This window comes from Trachemys scripta, chromosome 9 (assembly GCF_013100865.1).
Source record: "Trachemys scripta elegans isolate TJP31775 chromosome 9, CAS_Tse_1.0, whole genome shotgun sequence".
NCBI classification, from domain to species: Eukaryota; Metazoa; Chordata; order Testudines; family Emydidae; genus Trachemys; species Trachemys scripta.
The window spans coordinates 71,846,302-71,858,582 of NC_048306.1; the positions used below are offsets into that span (position 1 = coordinate 71,846,302).

At 38.8% G+C, this 12,281-nt stretch overlaps 1 protein-coding gene across 1 annotated transcript in view; it reads left to right on the forward strand.

Annotated features, from left to right (window-relative positions):
• Positions 1 to 11,451, forward strand: part of GRK7 (G protein-coupled receptor kinase 7) — a 28,044-nt gene extending 16,593 nt beyond the window's left edge. The window contains exons 3-4 of the mRNA XM_034781576.1: positions 4,351 to 4,622; positions 10,175 to 11,451. Coding sequence (XP_034637467.1) covers positions 4,351 to 4,622; positions 10,175 to 10,517 — 615 coding nt within the window. The 3' untranslated portion in view covers positions 10,518 to 11,451. The remainder of the gene's footprint in view (positions 1 to 4,350; positions 4,623 to 10,174) is intronic.
• Positions 11,452 to 12,281: the final 830 nt, after the last annotated feature.

The window sequence follows — 12,281 nt, forward strand, 5'->3', positions numbered from 1 at the left end:
GAAAAACAGCAGTAATAAACTTAAGAGCACAAATAATATCTGTATTGGGAGATATCCTCATTAGTTTAACGGAGTCAAATATTCCACAGTGAACCAGGATCAAAATCTCAATGTTGGAAAATTGAACCGCCTTCAGTAATGTGCACTTGCCACCTCCATTCCCTTCTTCCAGTGCATTTTAATTTTCTTGCTTCCCATCCTGTTCTCACTTTTATATTATTAAGTCAATGTAAGATACCTTCCTGTTTTCTTTGACCTAGACAGGAGCAAGATAAATGGCTTTCTCTGTCTCCTGCTTTTGAGATCAGCGGATATATTCTCAACTTAAATCACTATCTTTTAGCCACCCAAATCCCATTACAATTACAAAGAGTTGTGCAGTTAAAAACTCAGTGTATCAAGATGAGAATATGCTTCGATATACCTTTGCTATGCTGGGGGAAAGAGTCCTGAGTCATTTTGGTCTCAGTCTTTTGTGCTGCTGCAAGAGGTTTACTGTACTAGTTATGTCATTTTTTAATTATGTCACCTTTTGACATGTACTGATTCTTACATATAAGAGTAAAGACTGTGCAAATTCCAGGTTTCCTCCAATCCAATCCTATCCCAAGAAATATAGCTAAATCTTCACTTGAAAGATGTTTGCTCTGCCAGTTCAGGGCACTGAATTGTTCTGGTCAGTGTGTTTCCTGACAACACCCTGCATCTTCTTATTTCAGCACATCCCTTCCTGTTTTCCTTATTTACTGCTCAGTTGTTTACATAGCTAAGTGCTTGTGGTTTTATAGCCCTTTCTCTTCAATAAAAACTTTTTGCCCAGACCTTTAGCTATATAGGAGAAGACAGAGAAATCTAAATTCCATTTGTCCCTCTGCTTGCCAGTTCCTGTGCTGGTTGAAATTGTAGTGAGATTTACTCTGTTTCTTCCTCCCCCCCCCCCCCCCCGGTGTCTTAGGCATATGGGTCAGTATCTATATATCAAACAATAGGATTGCCATTTGTAACAAATATATTCCACCAGAGAATGGTCAAATCTGAATCCCTTTTGAATTTCAGGGGGTGGGAAGCTGGATTTGAACTCTGACATTTTAACTTATTCCTTTATTTTGGATTCTGGGCCAGGTCTAGAACGAGAACCTGGGTTCTTTTCAATTTGAGTTCAAATTCTGCTGAAATTTTGTGAGAAGTGGCTCTCAAGATTTTGGATACAATGGTGGAAACCTCATGAGAATAGCAGATCTTGCAAGACTTCCCTCACTTTGAGCTGAATTTTCATAACCGCTCACAGAATTACAGTTCCATTACATTAGAACCTCAGACTCTACCCCTGATTCAGCCTTTAATCCAAATCCTGATCTCTCACCTAAACCTAATCTGACCCCAACCATCACCTGGCTGATCCATCCCTAATTTTCTCTGAAACAATGATGCACCTATTGGACCCAGTGTGACGGTTCTTTTTAATCTATGGGTACGACTGGAGCTCCCCTTGCTTTGCCTGAGCTCGAGGAGCATGAGTGCCACATCAGTCAAAGCCACCTCCTATGTTGCATGACTAACACAGTTATGCCGTTTATGCATATCAAATAGGCTAAAGGCACCTGGCAACCACCCCTTCAAGCCGTGCTGGGGAAGGGAAAAGAGAGGGGTGAAAGAGAGAAAGTATTGCTTAATGGAGTTGCAGTGACCCACACTGATGATCAAGGAATGACATTTCTGACAGTGCTATGTCTCGTGTGTCTTGATATTGTTCAGCATGTGATGAGCCTGAATTCCAGCACAGCAATGTCTTAACAGAAACACAATGCCAGGATGTAACACTGTGATTATTGTGTTGCTCTCTGTGACTCCATTTGATGATGAAGTGGCTCACCAGCTCTTTAGGGTATCACTCACTAAATCAACTTCACCTCTGGCCTAATCGAACTGAGAATGCTAAAAAACAAGACAAGGAAAAAGTACCTCAGAGGCTATGCATAGTTCCTACCATACTACCTCTTGTGGGTCTGTAGACATGAAGATAGCCACACCATTTATGCTTTCTGATCATGGAGCTGCTCACCATTCACAGGGACTCCAGTCCTACCCTCACATTAGGGCATTTGTTCAGAAATCAGCCTCTCTGTACTTCTTCCTGGTCCCTCATCTTTCCTCGAGATAGCATGACTCTGGGTTTCTGGTCCACAGTTAGACAATGCCCCCTTTCTGAATGGAGGAATAGCCATGAATAAGATTTTAACTCTCCCTGGGGCAGAATCAAATTCCAGTGGGAAAATCCAACACAAATAGTGCAGATTGCCTAGAGGGAAATGTCAGACTGAGAGCTCCGTCCACCCCCTATAACTCTACAAAGCAGAGTAACTTCTGTGGACTTGGTGAGTCAACAAGAGAGACAGTGCCACTTTGGCTCCATTCTTCCTTTCTGTGCTTACTGGCCACATCTGGCTGATAGTTGTGCTCTCATCTCCCTCCTGCCTGTCAGCAAAGGGGATGATTTGGCCCCATGTCTCTAAATGAGAATAGTTACTAGCAAGGAAAAGGAAGGGTATTTCATCTACTCCTACCTTTTGTAAACAATGGCCTGGCCTAGCCATATTATGGGAGATATATATATATATATATATATACATTGGCAGGAGCTGAGGTTTATAGGGGGTTGAAAAACTGACAAAGAACATCGTGCCTAAACCTGAAGGAGTAATAGTCTTCCCACGGCTCAAACTGAAACTGCCTGTGCATGTGTTTAATTGTACCACTCACAAATTCCTTTGTGTGCCCCAAATGAGCTATTATTTCAGTTATCCTTTCCTGAGGCACTTCTGTTTTGGCTCAGAGTGACTCCCTCAGCCAACAGTAGAACTCTGGTACTAATAGCAACCATAATCTTGAACAACTGTCAATTGGATTTTGCACCAAGACCATGTCTATACTAAAAAGAAAAAGAAGAAAGATTCCCATCAGTTCAAAAAGGCATAGAAAAAGTTCAAGTGACTTTTGGCACTTTTACCATTCTGCTAGTTAAACCTGCTAGATAACAGGTATAACTAATACAGGGGTAAAAATGGGTCTGATTGTGGGAGCCTTATCTATACTAATGATGGTAATACCTTGGCAGTGTAGATAAAGAGTGATTTCCTACTCTCAAGGAAATCAACTTACCAGAAATCCAGTAGAACTCATTTGGAATCCTACTTTGCCTGCCCTACAGTCTGAGTGATACAGATGTTGCAATAGGAGGATTGTAGTTATAGCCATAGGGCATGGTCAGTTTGTCCTATATCTATGAGTTTTCTTAGTTCAGAGTTACGTGCTGCAACTAGCTAATGCTGACTCCTTAATTCTCCCCAACCTGAATGCAGAATACCACACAATAGTCAAGCAACGCTCACTTGTTGGTGCATTGCTTACAAGGGACCTGGAAGGGGGAACTGGATCTGTTTCCTTTTGTGTTTCATAATGAATTTTAAAGAAGACCTGAAGGTATTATTTTGTTGTTGCTTTTTGAACCTTAAAATATCAGGAAAATTTAATGTTTTCTTTCCTGTTTTTGCAAGGAAACTACTTAGATGACTCAGAGATGTGGGTTGAGAGCGTTCTCTGCTGTTAATTGAAGGGATGGAATGGCAGAGGTAATGTGTTGCTGTTGGTAGTGTGGGTGGGATGTATTTTGAACCCACTCCCCACAAAAACTATATATATATAATTATATATATTATATAAATATAATCCCTGGCAGAAATCGAAGGGGGGCATGGGATCCCCTCATGCCCTCCTCCATGCATCGCCTCTGGGTGGTGGTAAATCCTTATTAAGAAAAGGATTTTTCCCAAATGGTTAAGTCAAATAGATGTTAATAGTTAATCAGTTTTCACTTCCCTGGTTTCTTGTGATGTGCTGTACCTTCTGTTCCTCAGTTCTTCATAGTCTTCCAGGAAAACAAGGTAGATAAGGCCTGAATTTCTAATGTGAAAGAAAAAAATAAAGCAGAAAGATTTTTTTTTTTTTTTAAACAAAACCTCTCAGGCTTTCTTTATACATCATGCAAAAATGGGACCAATCCATATTTTTCCTTTGCAGATCATATTTTAAAGGTTTCCATACAGAAAGATATTTAACCAACAGAAATAATTCAATCATGTGCCAAAGCTGTTATATGGATATTACATAGATGCACATCTATAGAATGTCATCTGTAGTTTCTATAAGCACAATTCTGTCATGTTTGCTACTGATACCTTCAAGTACATTTTGCAGCTTGATGTAATTAACTGTAGGAGACTAAAATGTACTTACTCCTATGTATTTCATTATTGCCATTGTCTAGTAAACATATATGTTTGATTGCCATAGGCTGGGACTAATGGTTATATGGCTCCTGAAATCCTGAAGGAAGAGAATTACTCCTACCCCGTGGACTGGTTTGCTATGGGATGTAGTATTTATGAGATGGTTGCGGGTCGAACTCCATTCAAGGATTTCAAAGAAAAGGTCAATAAGGATGAAGTGAAAAAAAGAACCTTGGAAGATGAGGTGAAATTTGAACATGCCAACTTCACAGCGGAAACAAAAGATATTTGCAGGCTGTTCTTGGCCAAGAAATCAGAGGACCGTTTAGGAAGCAGGTATGGATTATTTCCCATGTTTAAGCCTAGATCAGTGATGCAATCATTATTTCATACAAATGGAGGCCAAATCCTAAGGTTTCTAAAAGTCCCCAATCTTCCTTTCCACTTCCATGAATGGAAGTGATCTTGCTATAGCAGATCTCTCGTGGGAGAGCATGGAAACAGAGGAATGTTGCCTCTGTGGTGTCAATCCCCATTACCTCCCCAGAAATCCATAGAAGCTCCTCTTTTGGAGCTTTGTAGGGTTTTGAGGAATGGGAGGAGCCCCTTCCATAGCATTCTCTTCCCTCTAGACAGTGAATATTCTAGTGTATATCTGCATCTAAGTTAATGCTACTTGAGTGCAGAATGCTTGGTCGATGTCAGTGTGACTCTTGTAGGAACTGTGCTGTCAGGGTTCCAGAGCAGCAGCATGAAGGGACAACCCCCAGTAAGCCTGCAGGTATCAGGGTTGGAAAGCTGAACCATGTGTTTCCTACAACAGGTATCCTAACCCCTCTCATTGACAGGCCAATTTCATGGAAACCCACAGAGTTTCCTGGGCCTCCTGCCATCATCCCAACGGTATTTGTAAGGGAGAGTACACTTGGACCTACATCCTTATTAGACAAAAATTCCATTTGCAGCCTTAATGAGAGTTTTGCCTTTGAAAGGACTGCTGGATTTGGCCCTGAGTCAGCAATTCTAAAGATTCTTTGAATAATAAGGTAATTGGAAAGCTAAACATTAAAATATTTAACTTTTCAAATACCGTTGTAGTGATACATGGTGAAAGATTCAATAGCCTTACTGTCAAGACAGAATAAATACAAGACAATCTATGAGACATATAAGTAAACTGTAATAAGATATAAAGGAAATTGATGGTAGCTAAATTTAGAACACATAGTAACTTTCATCAAACATGATTGTAAATTTATCTACCAATTCAAGTAGTTAAGTTTTCCAATATAATGTGATTGAGAACCTACCAAAAAGTAGATGAACAGACTCATTTAAGACAGTCATTTCACATTTTATGTGTATACTACTCAAAAATACAGGGAAATCCGTTGAAATTACTGGGAGACTTTTCTGTGTAAAGATTGCACATTTTGCCTTAAAACTTTTATTACAGCATGGTGTTTAGGAAGCTAGGAAATATGGTCTCTATTACTTGTTTAGCAATAAAATGTAGTATTCAGTAACCAGTACAGTTAAATTTGTGAAACATATGGTAATTAGAATAAATTAGTGGGTTCTATTTTGTAAAACTTGTTATTTGCCAATAGTCCAGATTGCTCTCTATGCAGTATTCAGTGTTAATCTGAATGCCACGTTGTGACACTGATAATGCTTGCAATGAATATAAAACTCCTATTTGCAATGGAGGGGCTTAATGTGAAGATGTATAATTAATATTATTTATTAATAATATTAATTTGTCAGACTGAGTTTACAAAGAACCTAGAGATATTTGAAAACACATTGAAGAATGGCATAGAAGATCGTATAACAGTGTTTTATATCTAATGTACAAGTGAAAACCATTTGATTTTTCCAAGGATTTAGTAGGGATGTGTGTATCATTTTATCACATGAATCTTCTCTCCAGCAGGGCAAGTGTAATAGCTACACAGCTTTTTGACAGAAGAATGTCCAAAATACACATCTTTGCATACCGATATGATATGGTCATGGTTTGATCAGCCACATACTGTATTTCTGTGGGGATTTCAAATGTGAACAGAGGCTATGATTCCCCTTTTTTTGTCGTTATAAGGAAGCTGACAATTCTAGCACTGAATGAAAACTGTAGATACTATTCAGCAACAAATTATCTTGCAACACAGATGACAGAAATTCTCTGGTTTAGCACAATAATAGTAATACACTTCACTTAGAGCATTCCATCTGAAATCTCAGTGTGCTTTTCATACATTTAGCCTCACAACACCCCTGTGAAGTAAGTGTTATTACCCTAACTTAAAAGTTGGGGAAACTGAGGCTTTAGAGTCTGAGTGAGTTGTTCAATGTCATACAGCAAGTCTGTGGAAGAGCTAGGAATAGACCGCTCTCCTAATGGAACCACAATTCTGGTCACGTGCTTTCACCACAAAACCATCTATCTGCCTATTTAATGTTACATTAGCCCTTAGTGGTGAGTGGGAGAAGCACCTCAAGACAGTTATTTGTGTTGAGGTTTTTCATTCTGCCACTTTGATTTTTCAAAATATGCTGCCTCTACTTTCTTTGCTGTTTGGTGCTGCTTCACGTTTTTGGGGGCACTTTTCCCCACCAAAATTTCTACCAAGTAGAACTACAGATGGAGCAACATAGCCTGTGTTTTATGACACCGGGGGGAGAGGAAAGGGGACAAGTTATTAAAATACATAAGCATGGAACAGCCTACAACTGTAATCTGTAGTGGTACCTTGAAGTATTGAGGGAGGGACACAATGGAATCCATTAACATAATGTCCCATTTTTTCTTACCCTCCCTTCAATACACAGTTTAATGAGAAATGGGCAAGGAGAAGTCCAGCCTTTCTGTACATGATGTTAAAAAAAAACACCTGTCTCTGCCTATTACACTGGAGATATTGTTCAAGAACAGCTCATCCTTATGTAAAGATTAGCCTTGTAATTCTGCTAAGGTCAATCAGACCTTGGGTTATCTACATAAGTGCCTGTTGCATAAGTTAAAGCTGCTCAAGGGCAGCTTTAATTTGCATACCTGACCTTTTGAAAATGTTCTAAATTTTGTATTCAAGACTCGATGTTGTTGGCTTATTCTGGAGAGATTAACACCTTTCTCTCCATTCTCTGATTCCACTCTCTCTCCTTTGGAACTTGCTTACCCCTCTCCCTGCTGTCCCATGGAACAGTGAAATAGTTCATTGAGGAATGTTAACTTGAGAGAAGTTAGACAAGCTCATTCACTTTTTCTGTCACGGTTATGCAAACATCAGATTCACATAGGAAGGGGTCATGGCTAGGTAGAAGAAGCACCGTATTAGTAGGTGCCTTTAGATGGCATTCCTGTAGCTTCATATTTTTTAAAAAAAAAAGATGTATTCCTGATGGTATCAAAAGAAAATATATTACATCAGAAGGGGGAAACACTGCAGTAATCCATTGTGGAACCTACACCAAGTTCTGATGCTTTTAATAGCATGTTATAGAAAAGCAAAATAAAATGAAGTCTGCGTATGAAATCACCCAGTAACTCCATAGGGTGACTGACTGAGCTGCTAGAGTCACAAATCTGTGAGTTCCTATTATCTGATCTGCAGCTCTAATGCACTTCAGGCTAATAAAGACAGTCAGCAATTGACTTCAGGCTCCACAGCTGTACCAGTGTTTGTGTGTCACTAACTGAGCTGGCTGGGTTTTGCAAGACCCTATGCAAAAATAACATAAGCCCTGTTGATCTAATCTGTGTTTTCCTACTGTGCTCATCGCTGTAGTATACATCTCCTTTGCCACTTCTTGATGGGTAACACCATTTCTGTGTACCTTTGAGGCCCATCTGGCCTCTGATGCTTCTCAGGCTATGGCAATGCTCCCTGATCACATTTGTTTACAAGACTGTGGCCTCTGGAGACCTGCTTACATGAATTAGGGTGCCAGGAAGTGAAACTAAAGTGCAGTTTTCTGAGCAGGAGTGAGCAGTTAAGGAACGGGAAGCAGTGCAAAGGGAATTAAAGATGCTGTTCAAGCTGGAGGGTCTGTTACATGTGCATGGTGCAGGCCCTTGGCAGAGCAGGACTTTCTGTAGTCACATAGGCCTAAGGCTGCATCTAGTCACTAAGTAATGGTGCTTTTGCACATTAATGAAGATGATTGGCTTTAACAGAAATTTGCATTATCTCTTTCTTTTAACCTTGTTGTAGGGAGTCATGTCCATAGAACATCCTGTTCTTCAGTATTATCCCATAGTGCACTGTGAATGTGTGAAAGCGTGGTCTTTATTTAGTATACAACTTTGTATAAAAGTGTGATCAGAAAACTGCAACCCATTAACAACATTGCTATTTACTGAGGCCAAGGAATAGAGACAAATCTATTTCCCCGGCATTGTAATGATAGCTTGGTTCTTCATACTCCTTTACCTCACGTAGGACCCAGTCCAAGCTGTATCATCCATATGTACAGGAAAAGAAGAACGCAATTTTCCTCCCTGTTCGTAGCTTCTCCAAAACTCAGGGCAGGTCTACATGTTAAACCCTGCACTGGTGCAGCTGCACTGCTGTAGCGCTTCAATGAAGATGCTACCTACAGCAACAGGAGGGCTTCTCAGGTCACTATAGTTAATCCACCTCCCCTAGAAGCCATAGCTATGTTGATGGGAAAACTTAACACTGTCTACAGCAGGGATTAGGTCGATTTAACTGTGTCACTAATGGGTGTGGATTTTTCACACCCCTGAGCGACATAGTTATACCAACCTAATTTCCTAGTATAGACCTGGCCTCAAAGGTCACTCTTTGCACATTCCCCACAGCTAAAGTTGCAAAAGTGGCACATTCTAGGACAGGGCCTACATCAAAGATCATAGTATGTTTTGATTGTACCCTTGAGACTCAGATTATTCCTGTCCTGGGGGTCATCTTGGGATCTGAATGTGGGCCCACATTGCAATAGTTCATGTGTTCCTGTTTCTCCTTCAAGAGAAGAGAACCTTAATTCAGCCCATTGCATGGACTGCAGTTATTCTTTCCAAGATATACTTATTTTGAAGTCTAAAAAATGTTTGATTCATTTTATTTTTAATTCTTGGGTGAGTTTTATTAATGTTTATGTTCCTAGTAGTAAGGGACTAGGATAGCTTTAGCTATAGAGGGTCATTGGGTGTGAAGGTGCTAGGAAATGTGCTTGTAGTCTTTTGCTAGCATACCAATCTCTGGATCTGATCCTGCAAACTCTTGCTCATTTGAGTAGACCTTACATGAATAGCCCCATTGAGCTAAGTGGGGCTACTTATGTGAATAAGAAATACTCATGAGAATAAGGGCTTTTGTATTGGGCTTTGTGTGAATTTTTTTGTGCGCGCGCACTTTGGACCAATATGCATTTCAGATGAGACCACAAATATCAGTTTTACTTGTCACCAGTTTCACACTGAAATCACTGTTTCCAGAGTTGACAGCTGAGTGTATTACCCATTGAACCACCTACTACAGTTTCCTGGAATTCTTATTCTACCTAAAATAAAGCAGGTTATCTGGGCTTTTGTTGTTAACAATAGTCCCAATATTTCCCCCTCCTTAGCTTCAGTTCCACTGAAAACCTGACTTTTCTAGCTGAAAAGTACAAAATATCTTGATCCCATTATGCAGCTAACAACCCTTGGCTTTTGAAAGAACATGCAAAGAGATGGTTTAATGAAACCCATTTAAAATTAAAATAGACCCAAGTTGTGCAGTTGTACTTTCCCAAAATCTAGGAGTGTCCACATCTGGAGCTATAATTCAGCTTTGGGGCTCTCTCTGTTTTATATATATAGTTCACCCTCATTGGCTAGCTAACACATCAGTTTTGATTGACAATCTCTTGCTTTATTGCAGGAGCAGTGACGACGATCCAAGAAAACATGCTTTCTTCAAAACAATTAACTTCCACAGGCTGGAGGCAGGCCTCATAGACCCCCCTTTTGTGCCAGATCCATCAGTTGTCTATGCCAAAGATGTTGCAGACATTGCTGACTTCTCTGAAATCCGGGGGATTGAGTTTGATGACAAAGATAAGCAATTCTTCAAGAAATTTGCGACAGGTGCTGTCCCTATACCATGGCAGGAAGAAATTATTGAAACAGGACTGTTCGAAGAACTGAATGATCCTAACAGAGTAGCTACTGGGGGATGTGCAAACGGAGGTGAAGCCAAGTCAGGAGTTTGTTTGTTGTTATAAATATCACATCATTAACAAAAAGGGTGAAAATGTACCACACAATTTTCCAAATTCTAACAGTGTTTCAAAAACTCAGCTAAGCTGTTTAACAAGAACCGATCAACCTAAAATATGACCTCAACAGGACAAGTAGGAGCACAAGCTGAATAGACATTCTACTACTTTGTTCTAGCAACAGAGAATCTATTTATTGTGTTGGAAGCTATCAAGATAAAGAATCAGGTTTATTTTAGGAAACATAGAAGGATAGCACTCCATCACTCTGTGTATGTGAAATATGAAAGCAATAACAGGGTGAGGAGGCACTTGTTCTGAAAATGAATGAGTCTGCCATTATAATACACTCATTTCCTTTCTTGATCTCTCTCTCCTTTTCTTAATTCAAATGTTTCCCTTTGTTCTATAGTTTTCAATAAAGGCTTTTAAATGATGAAGTAATACTCTCAGTAATTAGACAATGAATTTGGACTTCATGAATCAGAGCAAACTTAAGAATCTTTTGGTTATCTTGATTTCTGAGTTCACCTTAGTCACTGAATGATTTAGTAATAATATGTCCAAGTTCTCATTAATGTAAAAAATTCAGTAGGAATAAGGACGGAAAGAATAAGTCAAATTCTCCTCTATCTTAACTTAATCAGACTGAGGGTGAACTAGTGAAATTGAGAAAAGAAATTTACTTAATATTGTGTAAGCTTATGCTTTTGAGTAGTTATATTATAGCTTATATGAAGAAATTGATGTTTGTGAATGTACATTCATTTTTTTTGTTACCAAGTTCAACTTTCCATCAGGTTTCCTGATATATGTGTCTATATTTGGTTTAAACTGTAGTTTAAATTAAACTACAAATAGATCACACCAGTTTGTAACTGGCCTTTAAAAAGAGAAGTTTCTAAATATAATAGCAATGTTAATTCAATCAGTCACAAAAATAAAGTATATTGCACTATTTTTATAAGTGATATGAAAAAATGATATATGTAAGTTGATACTATAGTCTAAATGTATAGTTTCACCAGTTCTTGAACACAACTTTATATATTTCTGTTTATTTCTAGTTTTGAACACCCTGACATTTAATTCACTTGAGACTCAATTCTGCAAAAACTCTATACCAGATTTAATGCTTACTACCAAGAGAAGTCCTAATGACTATTCATATGTTAGAACTATACTATGTAGTAACTGCTGGCAGGATCAGGCCCTTTTGTCCCCCCAACTTCTGCTGATTTCAAGGGAAACTGATGGTGTTCAGCTCCTTAAAGCACTGGGCCATTAGCACCCAGTCCTGCATTCCTTACAGAGGCAGATCTTCTACTGAACTCAAAGGTTTGCCTCTGTAGAAACTACAGGATAAGACCTCTACATCTGATACACAAAGGAATTGCTAAAGATACACTGCATCTATAACCACCTCTAATGTACACTATGCGAGTTTTAATAACATTAATAAACTATTAACGTAATAGTATTGCTCATTCCAAATGTAGCTGTCAAACCATAGGTTTCAGATATTAAAAAAAAAATGATTGAACATTACAGGTAAATAAATAAATTCCTAACTTTTGTACAGAGATGATTAAATATAAAAGGAGTGGTTTCTTTTTCTTCTTTTAAAAATACTTCTCCAATTCTCTTCTTGCTTGTTCTGCAAGTTAATATGAAAGATGTTATACAATATCTGTTGGATAATTCTGTTCATGAATGCTATTAGGGCATCTCTTAAAGGTAATCAAAACAATAAACAACTACCACCTCACT